The sequence below is a fragment of the Malurus melanocephalus genome, unplaced genomic scaffold (assembly GCF_030028575.1).
Source record: "Malurus melanocephalus ecotype Western Australia unplaced genomic scaffold, MMel_1.1 scaffold_9, whole genome shotgun sequence".
Classification (NCBI taxonomy): domain Eukaryota; kingdom Metazoa; phylum Chordata; class Aves; order Passeriformes; family Maluridae; genus Malurus; species Malurus melanocephalus.
This window is the reverse complement of record NW_026623241.1, coordinates 4,664,124-4,689,582: the sequence shown is the minus strand read 5'-3', so window position 1 is coordinate 4,689,582 and position 25,459 is coordinate 4,664,124. Positions and strand designations below refer to the sequence as shown.

The 25,459-nt window shown below is 36.7% G+C and overlaps 1 protein-coding gene across 5 annotated transcripts in view; it reads left to right on the top strand.

Annotated features, from left to right (window-relative positions):
* The window catches only part of ARFIP1 (ADP ribosylation factor interacting protein 1), a 39,869-nt gene extending 16,306 nt beyond the window's left edge, over nucleotides 1–23,563 (top strand). For 3 of the 5 annotated variants that reach the window (XM_057376256.1, XM_057376249.1, XM_057376269.1), the window contains 7 exons: nucleotides 465–579; nucleotides 3,150–3,245; nucleotides 4,661–4,770; nucleotides 8,691–8,912; nucleotides 12,284–12,441; nucleotides 14,554–14,728; nucleotides 22,071–23,563. In XM_057376256.1, coding sequence (XP_057232239.1) covers nucleotides 465–579; nucleotides 3,150–3,245; nucleotides 4,661–4,770; nucleotides 8,691–8,912; nucleotides 12,284–12,441; nucleotides 14,554–14,728; nucleotides 22,071–22,226 — 1,032 coding nt within the window. In that variant the 3' untranslated portion in view covers nucleotides 22,227–23,563. The remainder of the gene's footprint in view (nucleotides 1–464; nucleotides 580–3,149; nucleotides 3,246–4,660; nucleotides 4,771–8,690; nucleotides 8,913–12,283; nucleotides 12,442–14,553; nucleotides 14,729–22,070) is intronic. The other 2 variants (XM_057376262.1, XM_057376276.1) reach the window with 2 other exon arrangements.
* The last annotated feature ends 1,896 nt before the right edge of the window (nucleotides 23,564–25,459 follow it).

Below are 25,459 nucleotides of genomic sequence, written 5' to 3'. Positions count from 1 at the left end.
TTAGTAGTGTTTTTTAAATCTTTAACTTTAYGATAGTTGCTTCCATCTTTTTGATTTGTAAGGTGTTTTCTCCTTGATAATCTTTTATCATTCTGCACCCCTGTCAATTTCTGACTGGAGGCTTTATTAAACTGATACGGTTGCTTGGAYCAGCTTCAGACCACATAACATGATGTTTCTGGCCACGTTTTTGGTAACTGCTTCTCTGAGAGATGGCATTCTGCTTGGTCATCAATATAACAAAAAAATCTAGAATAAATACTCAGGCCATACTTCCAGTGTTTCTCACTCGTTTATGTTTTATTTATGGGGGAGAAAGCTGTGACATCCTGCAAAGACTTTGCAGGTTAAGGGCAGAATTGCTTGTCTGAGAGCTGCTGAAACAGCATTACAATGCTTTTGAGTCACTTCAATCCTTTTTTTTTTAATCATTAACTTTCCATTTTTACTCCTATATTTTCCAGGACTTGAAATGTTCGTTACCAGTGGGACTTGGACTTTCTGAAACCAAAATAACAGCTCATGGCTTTGACAGTGCCAAAGAGGGAGTTGTTGAGGCAGGATCATTTCCAAGTAAAGGTAAATTCTATATTTTTTTTTGTATTTCTCTAAAAATACAAAATCTAAAATCTTTAGGCATCTTTTTACATGGTCAGAAATACAATGTTCTGTAGCTGCTCTGAGCAGTTTGGTGTAAATGTACACGTTGAGATTTGCAGTAGTGACAAGCAGTTTTAGTGACTGATTGTAGTGACAATCTTCTCTGGTAGCAGGGTTGTTGAAATAGTGAATATATGCTGCACTTGTAGTATCTGTGACTAGAGGAAGCTACTTAGTATTAAGTTGCCCTGCATTTGCAGGGAAAAGGAAAGGAAAGGAAGAGGAAGGAAAGGCCTCAAGTGCCTTGAACTGGTGTCAGGCTGAAGAATTTTACTATTACATTATGTTGAAGTTTTCTTTACATTTTGCAGGCTATTGTTCTGATTTGAAACAGAACTCGAGAGTTATTCATTTCTTGATACACACTTCACTTACCTAGAGTAGATTAAAAAGTGGGATTCTTCTTTTTTAGTAATGTATACCTTAGAGAATCTAAGTGGGATTAAACAATGAGAAATGCAAAGTGATAAACAAGCCAATAATGTCACTATTTCCTGTCTGAAAGCAATAGAATACCATGATATTGTATGGGCAAATGATATTTAATGAATTATGTACCTTTGACTGTTTTTGAATTTGAAAGATTTGAAATTATCTCAAATATGCAGCTGTGAAAATAAGGCTCTTTGTAGTAATAAATTTAATTTACATTTTGCTTCATTTCCTGTTTGGTGAAATTCTTTGCTTATGAAAACAGCTGATTTACATGCTGTATGTTGCATATATTACAAAGTGAATGCTGTGTTTCTTTATGTCTTTGAAATTAACAAAATATCTAACTAAAAACTGGACAAATGGCTAACTGCTCACCATTCCTGCSTTTTTGTATTCTATTAGCAGGATAACTGTTGCAGCTGTTAAATGTATTAGCCTGCAAGGGAACAGTGTCTTAAGATGTTTCAAGCTACAYTAATACGTTTGAAATGCAAATGTACTGTGGAAATTTCTGTACACAAATTATGAGTTTTGAACACTTCAGATATCACAGCATTTCTCCAAGGATATTTTCTTCATATTTTTCCTTATGTTTTAACAAAATCAGAGAGAGAGAAGTGATAAAAGCTACAGCTTCCTGTGAAACCCTGGAAAAAAGTTGAACGATTGCCCTATTTCTAAAAATTCTGTCTTCTGTTTGAGTGTCCTTATTAGGGCTTGATTTTTGAATACAAAGTAGACAGTACTGGAGGGGAAAGGCTTTTAGGATTTGGGGGATGTTGAATGATGAAGCATGCATAAGGCTGCCTTAATACTCTGTCAAATGATAAGGATTTTTTTAACTGCTTGTCTTGGCTCGCTTGCTGAAATGATTCAGGCAGGATCTTGCAGTCAAACTTTTATGCTTGGATGAATCCAGTTGCAGCTCTTATGCAATGTATCGCGGCAGAAGGACACACCAAGTGAGCTGTCTTTGTCTCATTTTTTATGKGCAGTTGGATCCCAATCACTGGATTTATGTACCCCATGCTAGTGGTGCTCTGTGGAATATTTTAAAGCTGATTGTTCATCCAGTGACTTTGAGTGATGTTTTTGGCATTACTGTTAACTAAATTTTGTTGAAACTGCAAAGTCTAGGTTTGATTTTCTTTCCCCTCAGCACACTGTTAACCCTGAACTATACTGTAATTTCTCAGCAAAAGCAGTAAATGTTCCTCCCCAATATGGTGGTCACTAATCACTACAGAGGAAAMGTTAACTTACTTGTTTTTCAAATGCTGAAAATTTCATAAGGATACCTCTTCAGATTTATCTGTTATTAAAGAGTGGCAAAGCTCTGAAAAGCATAATGCTTATAATCGTAAAACAGCTTAGAGAACACACACAGTGCAGATCATTTAAAGCTGGTTGCTTTTTGTTTTCATTTGGGTTTCTTTGTTTGGTTTTTTTGTTTGGTTTTTTTTAAGAGAAGAAGCAAGTGCTGTAAAATCTTTCTTTTGAGAAGGAGCTTACACACTTTCACAGCTAGGGACTTGTATGATCCTCAAGATAACTTATTGCTGCGTGTTTACACAGACATAAGAGCTGATGTCAATAAAGTGTGTAAATATGAAATTGGCAGAGATTTCAGAGCTTGCTTCACCCCTTAATGCTTTAAGTACCATTCAGTGACAGTGCCGAGTGAATGAGTGAATTCTACCTAGACCTGAAAAAGGATGTTTCAGCTGTGGCAGCTGTATATAACAATGGAAATTTTTGTTTATGATCTTTATTGATGAGCCCTTCAGTTGTATTTTGGTTGCTCTTACAGAAAAAGCATTGTCATCATGACCTAGAGAAAAAGATTAAATATTGAAAATTTTGAGTAGTTCACCTGGAGAGATGTACCTCTTAAAAAGCTTTTCCATCACAAATTCTAGCAACTTTTTTTTCTGTGAATATTTGTATAATTGCTGCAGCAAATGTTTCTTTGTTTTGGACACATCTGTGTAAGAGTGCACATTCACTTCTAAGGGAGGACAATGGATTTTCATGGTTAAATGTCCCCTTTTCAGGTTCCCCTGCATCACCCAAATCATCTGTTATATCTCCTAGCACTGCAGCAGCTAGCAGACTGGCTGGACAAGGTTGTGATTTAATTATTCCCACAGGTATCAAAGCACTGAATGGATAACGCCCTTGTCTCTGCTGACACTGTACTAACCTCTCCACATTCCTAATTTTTTGATTTACTATTAGTTGGAAATAAAATTTCTGGGGGGTTTTGGTGGGTCTCACTTCTGACTTCAGCATTTTACAAAGTAACCTCTGCTTTCCTTTCTCTAAGCTGCTTTTACTCTATCAAATTAAAATTATAACAAATATTAATAGCAAACAGTAGATAAAATAGAAATGACCAAAATCTTTGATTTAGGTTAGAGCTGAAACTTTTAGCATTTTTCACCCATATGATTGCATTCTAGTAGACTWTGGAGGCAGCCATTAGAAATTCACAACACCCAAACTCTGCTTTGCTGCTTGACTCACTTTGTGCCTATGGGTAAATTTCTTAACATCTTAGTCTGTTTCCTCCTGCTTAAAAGGAGAAAAACCTAACTCAGTTACCTCATAAGGGTGTTAAGAGGGTTAATTACTTAATGTTTGCAGAGCATGTTGAAGATGTAAAGACAGTAGAACTTGATACTAAAGGAGTATCTTGAGGCACCCTTATAGACTTTTTTCCAAACTGTTGCTTACATAAATAACTTGGCAACACTAAGGTGACTGTAAGTAGCAGTAGTGATCAGGGGCAGGAGTAGTCAAAATGAATATGTACATGAATAAATTAAAATGTTGCTTTAAAAGTGATGATACTTAGCAKTTTTTAGTATTTAAGACACTAGGAATTTTGCAGACTTGAAACATGGAATCTGCATGATGACCCATACTAGCTTTAAAATGCTGAGTTATGGCAATTTATGTCAGGTGATTGTCCCTAGGTATTTTAATTTGTTGCTTTAAATCTCTTCTTTACTGCTTTTATATTCATGGTTTGTAGAATTAATTGTTCCTTATACAATGAGCTAATAAAAATGAAATTAAAAAGTTAAATATTGGCTGAACACATTTTCTGGAAAGAATGAGTTTTATTGGAAAAGATTTAAAAACTCTATACTTCGTGACAACAGTATGCCAATAGTTGTTGTTTAATGGCTTTCAGGTTGTAAAAAGACTTAGATTGACTAAATGCAAAGGAGTGTTCAAATRCTGGAGTTTTTAAACATAGATTAAGTAATAAAAATGTCTCAAAAGCTGTTTTAATCATTCAGTATGCTTAATTCAGCCTCTTACTACATGAAATAGTGATATGTATATATAGGCCTTTTATATCAGTTTTAAAGTCTTTCTTTCTGGAACTGATTTTGAAAATCYGCGTATTCATCTTAAATTCATGCTGTCATCTTGCTCTGCTTTTGTACGTGCAATTGCATAATTCTTCCATACTTGCTATTAATCCCTTAAAACAAACTAACAAGCAAAAAGCTGAGACCCAAGGCCTTGAAGATTTGCTTTGTGTCTGACACAGGGGGCAGAGCTCAGCAGAAGAGTGGGCCTGTTGTGTTAGCAGATGAAGTGAAGAATCCAGCAATGGAGAAACTGGAATTGGTGAGAAAGTGGAGCCTAAACACTTACAAGGTATGCAGCCATGTATTTGTGTGTGTGTATGTACATATTCTATCAGTGAGCTGGCAGCTAGAGAGGACTAGAGCTGTATGAAAGTAAGCTGTTGTTGCAGTGAGCATAAGYGAGAATGTATAGGAAAGGCTTAGTTTTCTTTCCAAGTGTAGCATTCTTTGGTAGCCTTTTAAAATCCCTGGTGTTATGTGGAAAATCTTTAATAGGTATTACTGATTTAGCAAGGTAAAGAATGTTCCATTTCTAATGTACCCTTCATCATTCAGAATGTACAGATTTCAGCACTAAGCTTGGAAATAAATATTTTTACTATTTTTGAGTTGATTGCTGATATAATAAGATTTTAGTTGACATGAAAAACCAGGKACTTGCTATTCTGGTGTTTTTGTTCCGTCTTGGCTAATTGTTTTTTCTTAGTGATGTAATTGTTGCTTCAGTTTGCATGTGTTTTGTATGCTTCTACTTTGTGATCAGATTTGATGAAATTTAAAAAATAATATGAGAATAATGAAAAGGTACTTGAAGTACACCAGTTTGCTAGAAGTGACTCTTACTAAAAAGCTATAAGRTAAGGAACAATTGTCAGTGAATGTATTCATGTCTAAAGTTTCAAACTAAGATCAGTTTTGAAAAACTGCTTTTTTTAAAGCCTGCAACTTAAATGACAGAGTTGTGTACAGGTACATCAGTGAGGTCTACACCAAACTATGAAGAAATAAAGAATCTATGGAAACAAAATCTGAATCCCTCCAGTGTTCTTTAGATCCGGATAAGGACATCTTCTTCAGTGAGGGTGGGAAGCAGGAATGGAGACACTCTACTCCCTAGTAAATGCTTATGCTGTCTTTCTGTTAGAAGCAGAAGTTTGGGGTTTTTTATGCTTAAGGAGATATGTCARTTATGATCTTTCTAGAATTCCGTATTGACTTCTTGTTTACTGTTTTTTTTTTGAGGAATACGATTGTTCAGACAGCCCACGAGTTTATTTTGAGTTGATGGAGTATTATGCAAATGTACCTGGAGATGCCATACATTTGTGTTGTAGGCTGTGTACAAAAAGCATATTTGATATGGTTGATATCAGTATTTAAATTTGTGGACATGTYGGCTTGCTTTGGTTCCTGTCAGGAAGATCATGGGAAGAAATGTCCTCCTCATCTCATAATAGCTAACTGCTCRTAGGTTAGAAGATGGAGAAATAAAGGGCAGGAGTAAATGGTCAGCACTTGAATCCCTGTGAACTTAAAATCCCTGGTATCAATGTACCAGACATTAATCTACAATCTACATTAATCAAATTTGCTGYTAGGAAGTTCTTTAGAAATCTGACRTGGGTAGTTCCTATGCCAGGGTGTCAGGGGTTGTGAAATCTAAATTATTGGATATGTTCAGAAGTCATTCCCATCTGTAAATGCCTTTGTAGCTATCATCCCCCTTCACATTTTCCAGCCATACTCTCCCTAGTAATCATGAGTTAGTGTGAAAAGAAATCGCCCTTCTTTCCATATCTAGTGACAAGATCGTTTTGTCTTATTTTTTCTGCCCGTGCCTTCCCCTTTGGATGAGAAAGGGATTTTCAGTCTAGCAAAAACACATAGGCACAAGAAAGTCTTGGCTCTTCTTGACTTTCAGCAATTCTAACAAGTTTGTCTTTTTGTTTTTTATACAACTTACTGAACTTTGGGGGGGAAAGGCAAACCTGTTTTACAACCTTTCTATCATTGGGCTACCATTGAATAGCCACTGGGCTTCTGAGACATGGGCAGTAATGCCTCTGTTCATCTTTAACATATGCAATTTAAAGTATTTTTTCCTTAAATGTATTTTGGTAACTCTTCTTTCTCTGAGTTGTTTTTCTTAAGCTTTGCATTAGGTAACCTTTTTTTGAGTAGTGTGGTCTTATTCCTGATAGTTTTCTTTATAGATACTCTTAGAACAAAGCGTGATGGAATTAATGTGTGCAATTTTCTTTGTTTGCTAATGAAAGTATAGAGCAACTTGTGTGCTTGTACTGGTCCACTTTGAATTGGAGTAAATCAAAAAAGACTGGAGCATCTTCTTTATTTTCACTGTATCTGAGTTTAACCAAGTATGCAGTGTCTTTCCAGTTACTGKTTTTTCCTCACTTGCCAATGCTGAGCTTTTTTAGGTGTTTTTGCTGTAACTTCTGAAGCAAATACCCCTTGGCTGAAAAKAATTCCTTCATTTGTAATTTATCCTGGCTTTCAAGAACTTTGCTTTCCATGATTCAGATTTTTCTCTTTCATTTCATGGCGCTTTGTGTGTGTGCATCAGCGCTTTTGGAAAACAGCCAAAATCTGGCCATTACTTCCATAGTTCCTAATGAAAGGCTTATTTATGCCTTGAGTACACTCATTGCTAAACTGTATTTTGCAATTTCTCAGGGAAATACCAATTTACTTTGGTAGTAAAGTTGTATTGCATGTTGTGATTTGTTATGCTCTCCCAAATTTCTGATGCTTGACAGACAAATGTCACCTAGATTAGTTGTGCTTTTTCTTGTGAATTAGTCAAATCTAACAAAGTAGCCCCAATARTCTGTACCTTCTGACCTAAACCTTATGAGTCATGACCAGCTTGTTCTTGATCATTCTTGAGCCTTTCCTATGTTCATCTATTACATTTAGAAAGGACATGGAAATTCTAGCAGGTTGAATGTGCGTCTCCTTTGGACACAGTAAAGACCAGATTAGACTACAGTCCTTGAATTGGGAAGCCCTGGGAAATGCAGTGCTGTAGTGTATTAGGGAAGTATATTACAAGATAAGCTTGGGCATTACTTCACAAAGAAAAAGAAGAAAATAGCAGCTTTGTTCTTAGTTTAAGTCCTTTCAGAGTGGTTGTGGCCTTGACTACTAACTTAATTCCTTGTAACTTTTGTTTCTAGCAGTAATTTTTCATATGTCTAAGTTGGTTATCCCTTCACCTCTTGGGATCACAGATTAGCATTAAATAACTTACTGTAGCAGTAAATAATTCTGCTTTCTGTGGAGAAACTGTATGACTTTGCTGCACATCTGCTTTGCAAATGGCTTCTCCTATCGCTCAGTCAAGGGAAACCCCAGTGTGCATCATGGTCGGCTCACTGCCAAGCTGGGCTCGAATCTCTGGCAGAGGAGGTGTCACAGATAAGTGGAATGTGGTAGCAGCGTGCTCTGTCACAGCCATAGGCTGGCTGAAAGTCTCTACAGCCTTGGAAGAGCACATTGCCTACTCAGTGTGCTAATGAATTGCAAATCTTCTAAGAATTTTACTTAGAACAGAAAAGAAAGTCTTCAGAAAGACTCTGGTCAATCATCTCCATTTTATAGATGTGTAAATAAAAAGTGCATTTTAATACTTTTGCGTATTTCTCAGTAGGAGTTCCCAGTTTCCTAGTCAGCTTTAAGCATGCTGRAAAGCAGCACCTTTTTACTTGCCCCTAAAAAAAAACCTCAAAAAGAACATTTTTGGAAAATGTAACATGGATGTTMCGGAATTGGATGATTGGTAGACAAAGCCCAAAAGATTACTAACTAGACGTTTTTATGCAGAATAGTAATGCTCATATTAACTGACTTAAATGCAGTGGGCTAAAATGCTTCTTTTAACTTAATGAGATTCACCAAACCTATAAAGAGATAAGTGTTCTTTTACTTGAGAAACAATTAGTTATGCTCTTGATTTGCTAACTTGAATATTCATCTTAGTAGGAGTTGAGACTTGTCCAGCTGTTCTTGCTGAGTCCTGATAAACTTCTAAAGACTGTTGTTTTTGCAGTTTGTTGTGCAAACTTATATTGGGAGGGGTGGTTGTGAAAGAATTGTCTGTAATGAGATGTCCCTTGAAGCTGAAAATGGGTGTATGCTGTGTTGTCGTGAATATGCTTGATTCTTTATAATTTAATCTTTTTTCTGCAGTGCACACGTCAGATCATCTCTGAAAAACTGGGTCGTGGCTCAAGAACAGTAGACCTGGAACTAGAAGCTCAGATAGATATATTGAGAGATAACAAAAAAAAATACGAAAATATCTTGAGGCTGGCACAGACACTGTCCACGCAGCTCTTCCAGATGGTACATACCCAAAGGCAGCTTGGAGAGGCATTTGCTGACCTGAGTTTGAAATCATTGGAACTTCATGTAAGACTTCTATAGTGTTAAAAAATACAGTGGCAGAGATGAAGATAAGCTTAATTGACTTGTGCAGGGTATCTACTAGTTAGTAGCTACTTTAAAAAACATTGTAGTTAACAATATATTAATGTTCTTTGTGTTGAAAGCTTACGTAATTCACTTAAAACTATAGGAAATTATTGAAATTACTCTAGTTCTTTATTCTTACGTAAATGTTAGCCTCTAGTTCATGGTRGAACTCCAAAACTGACAATTTTCCTTTGTGGAGAAGATGTATTTTACTATTAAGTTTGCTTCTAATGAAATGTCATCAAAGTGTTCCAGAGTGTTACGTCATTTCAATTACAAGATGTCTTTGGGGAATGTGCCTGGGAGTAAGTAGATTAAGGCACATTACTTCACTTGTGCACATTGGATGTGAGTAAATTATTTTTCTGTAGCATATTTAAAGCATTGAGATTTGATCTCTAAGTCCTTTTTTAATCAGAATTTTCCTACTAATAAAACTAATCTGTATTCTYATATGTCTTATATAGTTGCTGAGCAAGAGAGGCAATCTTGAAATATTTGGGTTGTTACGATTCCATGGTTTAGAAGTTTATGTAACACTGGTACTTTCTGTTGCCAGTAGTAAAGCTGTCTGCTGTAAAGAGAGAGAAGGTGAATGTTGCTTACAGAGTGTAGTAGCTGGCTTGGTTCTACCTTGTTTGTTCTGCATTTGCAAAGTTAAAACAATTTGATCCTTTGGAAAACCAGTATTAAGTGGCTTAATGATTCCCTAAAACATAGCTACTCAAACAATTCAAATTATCTTTGTGATTTTAAAAACATCTGTCTTTTCATAATTCTCTTTTCCCATTGAGTTCTGAGGGAGTAGGTGGAGTTCATGCTTGCACAGAGGAACCTTAAGTGATAGCTAGCTGAAAAAATTTAAAACTCCTACACTGATGGGAAGGAATTTTTAGTATTAGTCTGACAGATGAAAATGTGAGAATGTAGAGCACTTGTAGCAGCTAAGAAATTAAATGATCTGCTAAAAGAAGCTTTTAATAATCAGTTTATTCTTGACACTAATACAGGCATGTGGTTTGTGGCAGAGCTTAGTAATTGTTATGAAGTATGTGCTGAAGCTGGATGTTCCTTGCAAAACTTGGATGGAATCTGGCATCATACTCATACTTTTTCCCATTATTAGCTTGTAACTTCCAATGGGAATACTGATCTTCCAGCTTCTTTCAACGTCTTGTATTGGTCTTGGAATTTGTTTCCGTCATTCATGTCTTGTGTAGATTATTGAATGGGGCTGTTGATGAAAATAAAATAAAGGTTTCTGTTGCTGTAATAAAAGTTATCTAACCTTTGCCTCTTGGAGACCTGCCTGGTGTTTGTCTCTTTCCTCTTTGTGTTTTCCCTCTGTTTAACCTGTACTGTACCATCATCTGTAGCTTGGTCTACTTTTGGATATTTGGATACATCGTTGCCTCTAAAACTTGTGCAGGACTAAACGTAAAATTTCTGAACAGTTAGTCTTTCACGTTTAATGTGATAAGAGTATATATGCTTAAATAAAATTAAACCCCCACCAAGACTCAAGGTAATACTACTTCTTTTATACATGGTAACAAAATGAAATTTTAATGTGTTATCTGGTGAGATATTACTTAATGTGAATGTGTTGCTGTTTCTCTTTTGGATACAAAGATTACTCCTGGTTCCAGGCTCATGTGCCTCTAATTATACAGGCAGATTAATCCTAATTTTAATTGGCCTGAGCATAGAGTATGAACTCTGTGTGTTTCATGAGAGGTATCTGCAAAGGTCATGGACAAAACTCAAAAGTTTGTAAGAAATTATGTCATTGGAAGGATACGGTTGTTGGTTAGCAAGTTCCATAGGACTGCAGGCCACTGCAGTCCCATCCTTCTCACCTCCCCCTTTGAACTGATGGTGTTCATTTGGGTTTGCAATGATCTGAGTGAGAGGACCARCTGCAAAACTAATTGCAGTCTTGCCTGCAGGAGGAAAAAGAGATGGGGACTAAGCTGCTGCAAGGGGCAGTCCTACTGCTGTTGTCTCTGCCAGCATGCTCCTATTTCTTCTCTGTGCTAGCAGTTGTGTTAGCTGTGTAGCTGGCAACGTTAGAACAAAGCCAGCTGGAGAATGCTTGTTTCTCTTTCTTTTCCCCAGCAAAATCTGTAGTAATTYAGCCAACTGCTTTTGCTGCCCAAGCAGCTTTACAAAGCAAAGATGACAGATCTTTAGCAGTGTTTACAGGGCTTAGCTCATGTAAACTTGCCCTAAGTTTTCTTCCTTTTTTCTTCTCCTTCAGTTGCTCACTTCCGCTGCACCTCCTTTTCTAGAGGATTCTTCCCTTACCATTGCCCATTACCCTTACTGTCATGAACTTGTTAACGTGAAATATCATTTGGCTCTGGTGTTCATTTTCTAGACAGATGAAAGGAAACTGGGAGAATACAGCACTTCTGAGTCAGTTGTTGGCAGTGTGCAAGCCTAAAAAGACCCAAGTTCCAGATATGAACCTAGTGTGTTTTACAGTCATTACAACCAGAGATTGTACTCTTTTGTGAGAACTCCCATCTGTAGAATACAGAGATGCCATATGGATGACATAGATATGATAATTGGATTCATTTGGCATCCATGCATTAGGAAAATCTTTGCAGCCTTGGTCAGCTTACACTGCTGTTAACAAAGAGACATGAACAAACATAAATCTAAATGTGACTAAAATGCCTTGGAAATAATTTTCCCCTTGTCCCTTTGAAATTTATGCGTGAGTTATATTAAAATTTTTATTTGCTATTCATTATAATGTTCTGCTCTTCAATTATTTACAGCCTGTTAAACTGTGATAGATGTTGGGGTTTTTTTTGCAGTGCTGCTTTCCAGAATGTAAGAATAAAACTTAATAGCTAATTAATGCTGTGTGCCCTTGTGAATCTAGTTACATTACTGTATTTAATATATCAGTGTCTCTGTTCGTATTAAAGCATTACCTAGACAACCATGGGAGATGCTTGATTAAAACCCTGCTGAATGACAATGCGAAGATTGCATTAGCATTTACTTTTAAGTAACATTCCAGATACCAGAGTGCAGAAAAATCACATTATGAAATAGGATTTAACATCATGTGTGGTAACAAATTCRTAAATCACTTTTTGCTGATGTTGGAGAGATTTCATAAGAACTGTGAACTGGATATTGTATCAAAATAATATTGGTTTAATCATAAATCATACCCAAACAGAAGTGAAAGAACTGCCACATCTGTGTTTGCATTTTTTTATATAGTTGCTGATGAATGTTATGATTTCGATTGATCTACAGCCTTTTTTTCTGTTCTTTGTTTATAGGAGGAGTTTGGCTACAATGCAGATACGCAGAAACTTCTAGCTAAAAATGGAGAAACACTTCTGGGGGCTATTAACTTTTTTATTGCCAGTGTGAATACACTGGTGAATAAAACAATTGAGGATACCTTGTTGACTGTGAAACAGTATGAAAGTGCCAGGTAGCTATCCTGTATCCAGCTCTTTCCACTTTGAATTAATCCTCGGGAAGCAGACTGTGTATCAGTTTAGGCCTTATATATAAACTGTCAGATAAAAACCTTATAATACAACTCTCACCTGATGAGCATTTCCTTTTAACTGTAACTGATTGCACATATCTTCAAATGTTTTGTTTATGTTCCCCTGTAGACTTAATTTTACTTGTTAGCAGTAGGAATAATTATAGCTGGTGTTTCCCGTGTGCTAGATTAAGGTGGCTTTCTAAGTAGCGTGACAGTGGAAGATTAACCCTTYTATCCAGCTGCATTGCAATAGGTGAAATAATCCCTTTAGACTGGAAAATGTCTAGTCTTGTGCCTCTGTTGATGAACAACGCCTGCAAGTCACACTTCAGTTTTTATGCAGAAGTGCAGGCTTGGTCAGAAAGGGGAAAATAAACCAGAAATTTCTTAGTAGTGAATAATGATGTTCCTCCTCTGGAGAAGATTACTTTTAGATGTAGCATAGTACTTTAAAGCTGGGTTCTTTTTTTCCTGCCAGTGACTTGTAGTTCTTTCTGATGAGTGGTTCCATTCTGACTTTCTTTCACTTACCAGAATAAAGTGCATTTCTTTTAATTTGACAAAGGATGTAGTTTATACATATAATTTTTTGTGATTTTGGGKKTTTTTTAGGTCAGAAATTGCAAATTGCTTGAGTTCTGAAGTTCTTTCCCCCTCTTTTTTAATTCTTCTGTTCTAATGCTTGTTTTTAAACAAAATAATAAGTTATTGTTTTGATATTTAGGTAAACTTTCAAAGGCATGAAAGGCAGAATTAATGTGTAGATAAGGTATTGCTTTATTTTGACACGTATTTAAAAGAAAAAATTGTGTCATACATTTTCCAGGTATCCCCTTGAACACTTATGCAAAATACATCTGCTGCAATTGTTCTTACCAGTCATTTTCAATATATGGTTATTCGCTCCTGAAATACTTTTATTACTTTCTCTTCCTGTTCGCTAAAGAAATAAAATATTTTGCCATTTTAATAAGGCAAATAAATTACAAAGGTTCTTCACTTACATGCCCAGTTCATCATTTTGCACTGTAAAAATAGGTCGCATTTATTTCCATGCSTCTTCTTTCCTGTCCCTAGTTGCAATTTAGCATTCATCTGTTCCCCTTTTCTATCAGCTGTCCATTGGTTTAATGATTTCCTTTTTGGAATTAAGCCASAAATTACATATAAATCCTCAATGCTAGTGGCAATGACAATCAGGAAGAGCCTTGTGAATATTACTTCTTTTACCTCTGAGAAGGTTGTATTTTATTTTTGAGCAGTTAATTCAACTGAGAATTGTGGTTTAGAATCAGCTTTTAATCATGATTTGTTTCCAGTTAAAGGAATGTCTGTGAGAAAGCATATTTAAAAGGCCAGAAATAGCGTGGTTTGTCCCATCAAAACTGATGGATATGCTATTGACAGCTACARAAAAGTATGGGAAGAAGAGTGATACTTTGGGCAGGGCTACACCATCTTTTTGCAGTCTGTTTTTCCATAGGACAGACAAGTTGCTCAGAAAACTATTAATGGAAGAGCTATGAAACTGTCCAATTAATGCATATTGAGAATCCTGGAGTGTGCTGAAAACCCTTCAGGTCAGGGTTTGGTGTTGAGTGATTTGTTCCTTGGACATCTGCATCAAGGAGGTGTCATGCTCTTGGTGTGCCTCTTGCTCTCAACACAAACTCTCCAGTGAACTGATTCAACAGCAGAATAATGACCTGAAAAATATTTGCTAGCTTTTTCTGGGTTAGTAGGTTGAGATGTCCCAGGAAAAGCTCTGAGTACTGAAGCCTGTACAAAACAGAGGGCTGAGAGCATGAGGCTGAGACAGGAACAGAAAAGGGAGGGGGCTTGTTGAGGCAGTGTTATACAATGTGCTTCAGGGCGGGTTTGCTTGATGAATAGGAGGAGGGAGAAAAAAACTTGCCCTTTTTGTTGTTTTTTTTCCTGTACTTAACTGTTTTGTTCATCTTCTGTTGTACTTGGCCTTATATGCAAGGTCAGTATTGAGACACTGCCCTTAAAATGTTGGGGCTTTTTTTCCCTTCTCTTTCTTTTCAGGATTGAATATGATGCTTATCGAACAGACCTGGAAGAGCTGAATCTTGGCCCTCGTGATGCAAACACTCTGCCAAAGATTGAACAATCACAACAACTCTTTCAAGTACATAAAGAGAAATATGACAAAATGCGKAATGATGTATCTATCAAACTGAAATTTTTGGAAGAAAATAAGGTAAGCTATTGCTTCTCATGTTATGTTTAGGAGTTTTGTTCTAGAAGTTACTGCTTTCTAAAAATATCTTAAGTTGTTAGATCTTGAAATATATGTTCATCTAAAAGAGCAAAGAAAATAAGCTGCATTTTCTGAGTTCTTGCTGTATCATGGGAGGACACACTTTTACTTTTTACAAAAAACTACAAATGACAAACATGGCAGTAAGTTTCCTGTTGATACAGGAGGTTTCAAATTTGCAAAAGCATTACTTTTCCAGTTTATCACATTTATTGGTTAAATAAGTCACATAATTACTAATTTAATATTCAGAGTAATACTTATGTTTGACATCATTGTCCTGGAGGTTATACACAAAGAGAACTATAAAGAGATATTGTCAAAATTATGCTTTCTTTAAAAATTTGAACTGAGATGTACTACTTTCTATAATTAATGCCCTTATAGTTTCTTAATTTAAAACAGGACTCTYTAACTTGTTGGTTTGACAGGTGGCTTTTATTTTTCCTTAAGTGTTTGTTTCAACCCTATCATTTCATGCATACCCTCTTAATGATGAGATTCTTACCCTTCTTATTCTACAGGTAAAACTGCCATAAAAACCACACTYTTAAACTGTGCTTTCTTTGATAAATAAGTCCTTGTAAATTGTCTCTAATTAGATGTGAAAATTACRGTCTTTCAAGATCTGATTTTTGTTCATATCAGTTGTAAAAGAGATGGTTACAATCATGTGTGGCTATATTTCCCATGTCTTCAGAGGGAGGAGAATGTGATTAAAACTTACATAGGAGATAGTTGTCAGTTTGTCTAGGTCTCTCAGTGTATCAACATTTTCTTTATGGRTTGATAAATTTATTTTAAAAATTGAAACACATAACAGCAGCCTATCAAAGAATACATGACTGGCCCCAGATGACAACAGTAGCAAACCATGCTCATTGAATGTAAGGAAGAAGCTTTAGGGGAAAAATCATGGGGACAAGCTAAACCAATTAAAATGGATTATWATTTTGTATTCTTGAATATATTACTATATATGCAGTTGCATCAGCCTCTTAGAAGAAAAGGTGGATGTCAGGGAAGAAACATGAACCAGATGATAAGAGGGGAAAGGTAGAAAAAATAAGCAAACTTTCTAATTTCCAAAACAGTATATGCTTAAAAGATGCCCTGTTCCTTCATACAGCATCTGCATTAGGACCTAGTGGTCTGGAATCACATAGCTATCAGAAGTTGATGGACCAAATCATCAGGTGGCTAAAAACTGGTGTTGGCCTCACTTTATTTCGTGTTCTTGCTGAAAAAAAAATGGAGAAAAAAGGATTGAAAAAATCCATATTGAAAKAAGTCTAATCTAAATGCTGATACTGATTCTTAAATTACAAAATGCTCCTAAGAGCTGAGTTTTAAAATTAGGTTAGGTTGAAAACAGGTGTGCTGAAGGTGCCTTCCCCTCCCTCCGTCTTTGTTTCCATCTTTTAGKAAGTTGTTTGCTATCACTACAATGTACTTTCATTGAAATTGTTCCATCCTTGCAGCTCATATCTGTACAGGAATTCTGAAGCTTAAGTTCAAATTAATTTAAAATAGCACTTACCCTGCTTCCTCATGGTTTCTATTACCTCTAYAACACATTGATTGATTTCTGTTTATATGTATAGGAAAGCTTCAGAGCAAAAGCATTTTATTTCTATCCTGTACAAAATGAGTCTCTGTGTTTTTTTAAACTCAATTAGATAGTTTAGGGAACACTGAAGAAGYTGTCTTCCTAGTGACAGTATTGAATTAGACCAAGCATCCTGTTAGCTGTCACAGCCTACAAATTGTTTCTGAAAAAGATTGTTTTTTCCTTCCTGCCTTTTAGATTAATACAGTAGGGAATCTCGCCTTTTTATCAGTGGSTGACATTTCTCAGTTTTGACACTAGAGATGTAAAAATATTTACTCAAGGGTGTATGTAATTTTGTTCCCAAATTAGCTATAGAAAGGACTTCCTTTAAATTTAAATATTGGCTTGAATATAATTATCTGCTGAGAGCTTTTCTACGGTAAACTTTACTTTTTGTATTTATTGCGTAAGATGACATTTTGTCATCRTGGCAAGGGGTTGAAGTAAAGGAAGTAACTYACCCATTAGTGTMRGAGTAGCAAGTAGGATGGCTGGTGCCTGCCTTGGGGAAGAASGGCATAAACTGATAGAGAAGCAGTGGAAAGGGGAAGGGATGTGTTTCTGTTTTCATCCGAGTCCCTGCACTGAGGCGCAGAGCAGCAGTGTATGAACCTTGCACTGCAATGGCCTTGGACAGAAAAGCTCAGTCTGTGGTTTGCAAATCCTTTTTTTCCTGCCGCTCAGAGCGCTGGCACAGAAACTTTGCCTTTTACACTTCAGCTGCCTTTCTGAAGGAAAATGTTTAAGAAGGGAGCAGGAGCAGMAAGAATTCTGTGCTGTCCSCTCTCGGTGGTGTATTTCTGTAAAGTACTCATTCTCAGCATAATGTGAGCATTCAACTTTTATAATGGCTGTAGGTGAACAGAACTTTGTTTTCTGAGCAAATACAGTTAGTATCATCTCTTTATGAGAATGTGTTTTGAAGAGAATAYCTACTGGAAGAATGGGAGTAGCAGAAARAGAGATCAGGAGGATCTTTTGCAAAGTTCCCTTGTAGGTTGGTAGGACTGAGATGGGCCCCAGTGTRACTGTCTGATAACATTTCTTAATTAAGTGCAGAGATCAGATATAGAGCAGAATAAACCCGAACCAAYGTTTTAGTTCAGGTTTTCCCTGTTCTTGCTGTTTATGGCAGCATAAATCCATTGGTTCACTGGGAGCAGTTCAGCTATCAGCAGTGTGTTCCTAGTAAATGGTGCTGCAAAGAACCTCTAAAGCCAGTTTAACTGGCTGGTGGGCTCCAGTTGGTCTGTGTTGCTGCAAATGTCACCAAAGAACCCRTAATCTGGATGGCCCTATCTAGCTTTTCCCTATATGGAGAAAAGGCATCACATGGTTGCAGTTTCTTTGTGCTTGCTCTCCTAGGTTCATATGCTAATATTTCAATTAAAAGCCTTCAAAGGTTCAGACAGCTGCMTTACAGTAATGCTGGAATTGCAAGTTTCTGTCTGTAAAACCAAGATACACAAGATTTCTATTGACTTTTATTACAGCATTTGATCTTGAAGTTACACTCACTTTTCTTAATGTTGATACTAAGTTTTATTGGTGCTCTCCCAAGCTGGCAGTTCTGTAGAAGTTTGTAGCATTTGCTAGTAGTTGCATTCAAAATCTGTAACTTACAAATAGTTAGGGGTTTTTTTAATGGTTGATGGCCTGTTCTTAGCTCAAAGATTTCTGTCGTTTCTGAAAAAAGTTTTAGAAGCTGTTGTCTTTTTGAGAAAGGAAAGACTGTTACTCGTGGATGCCCTTGAAAAATTCAAATACCATTCAGTGTGGAGAAAGAAATTGACTSCACTTATGTGATTTGTACTTCAGGAGTTTGATTCTTAAATGCTTGCTTCTACAAATGAAAGCAATCTGCAATCTAGTGGAKACCCAGATGATGTAACTGTTTAGATTAAGTAGCTTCAAATTAAGATAGTTAAGAGAAAGGATTATGATGGCTATGAGGAGGTACATACTCACAGAAGGACTCAAAAGGGTGTTGTCTTTTTGGTCGTTCAGATGGCTGAAACAGTCTGAATGAGGAGGGTGTGAAGAAATACGTGCATACCATGTCACAGAAAATTTTCAGAGGGAGGTGGGGAAAGAGGATAATGTTTAGAAAGACTGAAACATTACAAGCATCCAGGTGAAAAGTCAAATCCAGCCTATAGGATCTTCCATATATGACACTTCAGTCTTGTATGTAGGATGTGTCTGGTGCTTATGCTTATCCACAAAGTTCAGTTTTGTTTTGAGATAGGTTTGCCAATTGTGTTATGGAGTGCTTACTCTGCTTATAATTAGGACCAAATAGGTATATGTAGTTAATTAACAAGGAACGAAGATTTTAACTGTTGTTCAACTGTAAAGCACAATGGCATTTTGAAAGGCACATTAGTCACACATTGGAACCTGTACTTTTGCTGTATTTTAGCAGCATACCATTAGCATTCTTTGGTTGAAAGGCAAATCTTCAAACACTCCTTTACTGGAATAAGTGCTACAGCTTGATGATCAAGAGTTGGCCTTTAGTGCTGTAATCTGACRGTCATTTCAAGGCTTTGTTGCAAAAAAAAATGTGATCCCTTCATCTCACCCCTTCCCTTCRCTGCTTTCTGTCAGTGTCTGTAGAAGTGTTTTTGCAGCTGTGTAGAGAATCAGATTGGGGAACTGATCCAGGTTAAAGCAGATACGTCGTTGTCTGCTTAATTTTAATCTAGATCTGTTCCCTGATCCAACTGACTGCRTATCTGCATGAATGTTTTGCCAACAGCGGGCTAAGGTGAAATACAGCGTAGAAGTTTGGAATCAGTGACTGGATATGGGAGTGAGTAAGATAYTTTCCCATTCCCCAAGTTGGAATGAGATTCTTTCATGGGAAAAATGGGTAAATTTGAATTTGATTTTAAGTRCATATTTGCTGTCCAGTTCTTAGCATTGATTTCAAGTGTTTTTGCAGTGGACACCAAGTGTTTTGAGGTGTTACAGCTTTTTTCTCTTTGCTGGCTGCTGCTTCATAGTAGAGCTTCTTTGTACAGTGTCAGACAGTTTAAGTGGTCTTCCTCTAGAGAAACTTCATCTTAAAGTTACTTAGCTTATGTAAGAGAAGGTTCACCCTTGGATCTTTTGGGAYTCACTTAGCAATCAGCTTCTGATGGGAGGAGAGCAGAAGTTGTAACACCTTGAACCTCTGCAACCAGTTTGACAAAATCACAAAATTTATACCACAACAATCATGGGGATAGAACCTCATACAAYGAGGTAGCTCTGGTAGGTAAAAAAAACCCCTCCAAAACAATACAGATTTTTTCAGTCCAAGCCATCTGTTTCTATACTCTCAATTGCTGCCTCTGTGTCTATGTGTGTATATGTGTGCATGTGCACATGCACACACTTGAGCCTGACTCAATTTTTTAAAATTATCAGAAGATTTTGGGGCAGTTCTCAGAARGTTTGTGTTAAAAGCCATCCTAACAAAGTACCAAATTTCAGACTGATGAACTTGGGCTGGGAGGGGACGTTCATGGGATGTTCATTACCCCTGTTTTATGTGAGTTCCTATAAACGGTATGAGTAAAACTCCTGTAGCATTTTAATAATATGCTGTAACAGTGAGTGTACTTCTCTGTAGAGTTCCTGGCTTGGATTGCATGAGGTCTTGCATGTCAATGATGAAAGAATCTGCTCAAGAAAAGCTCTCTAATTTCTATCTGAACTTTTAAAAGCAAACCTTTTATGTTGTTGTGACATTTTCCACTTGTAAAATTTAATATTTAGGGAATGAACATTTTCATAAATGAAAAATCCATGTGTTTATATACCTGTCTGCCTACACAAACTGAAGAAGAGGCTATCTTTTGTAACTCAGAGAAGCTGAACTACATTTGAACAAGTGTAGTTAGCTAAATCCTATATCTCCTAGATGTTAAAGTGTCTGTGTGTGATAAATTCTGTAAATACTATTGTAAAAGGAATTCCTTAGGAAAAAAAAAAATTCTCAAGATATGATGGGGTWTTCCTTTCTAACCATTCAAACCTCTCATGTACTTTCATGAAGAGCCTTTTGGTGGAATAAGCTGTCATTTTACACTATTAATGAGGCAAAAAGTCTATTCCTTGGCATGTATTTGCTTACATCAGCCTGAATTATTAGGGGAAACATAGGGAGAAAATATAGGGATACCAATTTTCAAAYTACTAGAGCAATTTAGATGAAAATTTGGGACAGCAAAGAAGACGTTATCACTTAATTTTTAAAATTAGTCTACTATTCAGTTAAAAAAAAGTGACATAATCAGAAATTTTAAATCTGTGCTAGAACTTTTATATATTCCTGCATGGATACACACACACACGCTTAGCCCTTTTTTCTCAAGGTATTTTTTAAAATATATTTATTACATTTCTGAGTAAATGTTGCACTCTTCAGGTGTCATAGCATGTCAAATACAGTGTTTTTTAATTTGAGATATTTTGTTAAATGAAGACCATAAGGTGTTTCTGTGTTGAGTTGCATGCATTTCAGAGAAACCCAGTACCCAAATAACCTGATAAAACAGGCATGGCCCACAGGTAGGCATAGGCCAAACCTGGCCCAAAGACAGTTTTGATTCCCAGCATGACAGAAGTAGACTGTACCTTGTGGATTGTGCTGAGAGATGAGGCAGTGATCCAAAATTTGAGTAGAGAAAGCTTAATCTGTTACCTCCCTTGGGCTCAGTCAGCTGCCTTGTTYCTCTGTTCTCTCCTACGCTGGCTAACTGCTGCTGGGCTCAACACCTTGTAGGCTGGAAACAGGTATAGGGCCACCACTGTGGGGATTTGGGCTCTGACACAGGAGTAAGGTGGTGCTGGGCTGAGAGTGCACTCRGGAACAAAAAGTACAGGTTTTGGCTGCAGGAGAAACTGGACAGATGCCTTTTTGGCATACTGCTGTCCATTCACAGCTTCAGGTTTCCTGGTGTACAAGGAAGGAAACGTAACATTTGCTTAACTTTGACTTCACAGCTCAGGCTGTGGCTTGATATCATAGGCTGGGCTGGAAGAGGAAAACAGTGGTGCCCTCCAGGTGCCCTTGTGTTCTTCTCCCCGGTGTTGGTTGCTGCTATGACAGGTGTGTTTCATGACTACTTCGCACATATGTTGGAGTCAAGATATTGATAAAGTGCTGGGAATAATCCTGTGTTACAGAAGATGGGCAAGAAATATTGCTGGGAGAAGGATATCAGTTTCATTTGATTTAGGTGTATGTGAGCTGGAAAGCAGCAATTCTCTCCAAGGGGGGCAACTGCATGAACTGGATACTCAGATAATGTCCTTGTCATGTACTGTTTCAGGGAGGTTCATTTAGCCTGCAAGCACATACCTAAGAGGTTTGGCATCTAATTTCAAGGCATCAAGTACTTGTAATCAAGTGTTTGATATTTGATAACATGCTGTTTAGTGAATTGTGTTTGCTCTGTGCTGAGTTGGTATTGACTGTTAAACATACTTTATGAAAACTCCCAATCACATTAAAGTTAAAGAATTATATATTTGCATTTTGTATCTGTATTTTCAAGCTTTTGTTAAGTAAATCTATCTGAAGTTTGAGCATCTCAAATATACCTATTTCTTTATAACTGACCTGTGATGATGCTAACATCAGCCTCCTCCTCTTAATGTCTGTCTCCTTGCCTGCAGGTGAAGGTATTGCACAATCAGCTTGTTCTGTTCCACAATGCCATTGCGGCATACTTTGCTGGCAATCAAAAGCAGCTTGAACAGACACTTAAACAGTTCCACATCAAATTGAAAACTCCTGGAGCAGATGCACCATCCTGGCTTGAAGAACAGTAATCAGACCATAGAAGAGGACCCAATGTTAACCTAAAAATCTTTAAATCTGAGAATAAGTAAGAGTTGGGATTGAAGGACTGTTATAGTGATTCTTGAACGGACAGCTTTAAATTTTTTCCCCTTTTATAATACTGTAAAACTGAATTTGATAGGAAAGTGGGTGACTTTAAGGTAACCAAATGTAATTTCTGTGATTTCAAATACAGAGCACTCCTTTTGTATGTAAAGGTTGGCGGKTATTTCTGTAACTGGGTTGGGGGAGGGAAAGAGGGAAGGGAAACAAAACTATTCTAGATTTGCACTGACAAATGATGCTTGTGATTTCTGGTCATTTTGGTGGCTAGTCAAAATATTTCCAAATGGAGGTTTACATGATTTGTACCAACATCTGGTATTTTATAGATGAATATAGAAAACATCTTTAGTAGTTTTCATATGACTTTTTAAAAAAGGAAAAAGCTAAAAGAATATTTTGCAGATGAATAATATAAGGCCTATATGTGATATCTGCATATAAGGCAGCATTAGCAGATGGCTCATTGACAAGTGGAATTGCAGCAAATGCCTTTTAAAAAATGTACCTTTCCATCAAAGGGTTAAAAAAAACGAAACAAAAAACACTAAAGCAAGAATCACTGTCAGTCTGAGGCTTCTGAGCACATATTTTTGCTTTGCACCAAGTGGTTTGCTGAGTGAGGGCAACCATGAAATGTACTAATTTCATTTAAAATGTTTCTTTCTCTATGAAACAAATACCATACTAGCCTTAAATCACAGGTATGTGCCTTTTTATAATATTTTCCACCAGTGTACATAATCGAAGAACCCTTTCACGTAATAGTTTGTCAGTTCCCAGCAAGGGGAAGGAAACTGTGTAAATGCTGTGTCATTGTACACTTAGAGCAAGTTAAAGCTTTAGTTAAACTTCATGGGCAGGTATAGTTTTGAGAGGAAATCGGGCCAGTATGTGTTTTCTGTTTAATTGAAAATCATACTTCAGTRATGGGAGTAACATGGAGGTCACATTTTTAATTTCTTCTTCATTTCTGTAGTCGTTAAATGTAAAATTATATGTCARTTTTATCATAGACATTTTAAATTCAATATATTGGAGTCCTCATTTGCACATGTTATGTTGCTTTATGTTAAGTAAAATGAAATACTTCAAATATGTTATTTACAATGGTGTGGATTGTATGATTTATGTACTGTATGTTCAAACGCCTTTCAGCTGACATTCTTAAAGTTTCCAGTGCTTAACACAACTGTAATGTAATTGTAAATCAAACTTTTTAATCATTCCTCATTAAATTCTTGGCCTGACAGAGCCTTCTTTATGTTTTTGTTATGTCAGAATCTCTTGTAATAGCTCAGTTACGTTCCCCAGAATGTATATCCTATGTGAATTTTGTATTCATATTAAACGTGTTTGCAATCAAACTTTCTTGACTTGTGATGGTTAAAAGTAGAAGGGAGCTTCTTCAGCGAAAACCTAGTCCTGTTTTCGTGAGTTGTCACCCCTGCCCAGYATCTCATAAAGCAGTTCTGGGTGGTGATGCTGATTTAATAGTGTCCAAGTTTGGCTGGAAAGTAAATCCATAGTGAAACAAATCTTTTAATATATGTGGTTCTTGACTTGAACTTTTAAAGGAAGTTTCATTTCATTTACAATTGTTATGAAGCYGTTGACTTCCACTGTCTCGGAATCCTGGCACACGTGTGGTATGATGGTGGAAGGAAAGTGAGCTGTGTGACTGTAGGGTTCAGCCATGAAATGCATTATTGCAGGGATGAAGAATGCAAAGCCACTGACCACAACTGAAGTATCAGCTTCCAGAATATTATAGAAAAAGGGTGCATTTGGAACATGAGTTCTTGGTTTCTCCCTCAGATTCATGTGTCTTCTGCCTAAGATAGCTGCTGCTCAGAGGGAACTCATCTGTYAGAAATGGTAAGAGTGAACTTGAATCTGCAGTTGCCTTATGAAAGACTGACCCATGTAGCATTGTGTAACCCACAAACTTTTGCAATGGCTTAAAACTGCTGGAGTCTCTTCACCTGGAAGAAAAGTTAGGAMCAAAGAGATTACTTGCTAAAACCTGTCTTTACTGTTTAACAGCAGGGGGAAGGAAGAATTACTTTCATTTTGCTCAGCAAATCAATTGTTCTGTGGTGGCCTCAGTGAGAAGGGTTCTCTGTCCAGCTGATCAACAGGTTGTTAAACTGATAGTAGCCTGCTGTAGTACTGTAACGTTCTTTGTCACCACTTCAGTATATGTGCTTGTGAAATAATTACAGCTCATATATTTTAAATCAGCTTTTTAGATGTAATCAAAATTAGAAACTTGATGTATCAAGAGATTTTAAGACAAAAGGCACTTCCAAAGTTTCSAATGGGAAGTAATTATGGTTGTCAGACTTTCTGATGCTTCAAAAAAAGCTTTATAAAAAGGTTGTGATGTGGCCTTTATCGAGGTGGACAGTTGTTGGGATGGGGGTATATTAGTTTTTTGTAGAGGAGTTTACACGCCTAGTAAAATCTTTCACCTTGTCTGTGAAAGATTTAATCTCTGTTAACTTGTTACATTAATGCTCGCAATGTTGTGAGAGGTTTCTTAGGATGAAGAATTCAAAGGAATTAGTAACATTTTCAGATATGCTGTAGCTGCTGTATCAGAGACTTGGGGAGCTGTTTTGATTCTCAGTGACCATACTGTAAGTTGTCTGTACTCTTGGCTTGTTTGAAACGTGTTTCTCCTGTTACTTTGTTCATCTGAATCCTATAAACAGCATTTTTTTKCTCTAAAAATGCTCTTTGGTCTACTTCATGCTTTGACAAGCCSCTTACAAAGAACCTTTCTAGTTACAAAGTGTATCTATATTTTTATTTGGAAAGAGATCTACACAAGCAGAGTACAGTAACACACCAGCATCATTAAAGTAACAGCTTTTTTTTCAATCTTCAGTCAACTGGTTTTCCCAGAAACCTTATCTCTAGTCTGTCTGTCCTTTTAAAAATGATCAAAGTAATGTAAAAGGAAAGCTAAATGTTCCCCTCAACTCTGTTTTGAACTGAATGGGGGGCATATTTGCTTTTTATGCTTTGCTTATCTGTTCTTGTTCCTTGTTGTGGTGTTACAAGAAGTTTAAGGTATTGTAATTATTTAGCATTCCTCAGCTGTGATTATCTTGAGGCTTGTTTTTTTTTTTTTTTTTTTTTTTGTTTTTTTTTT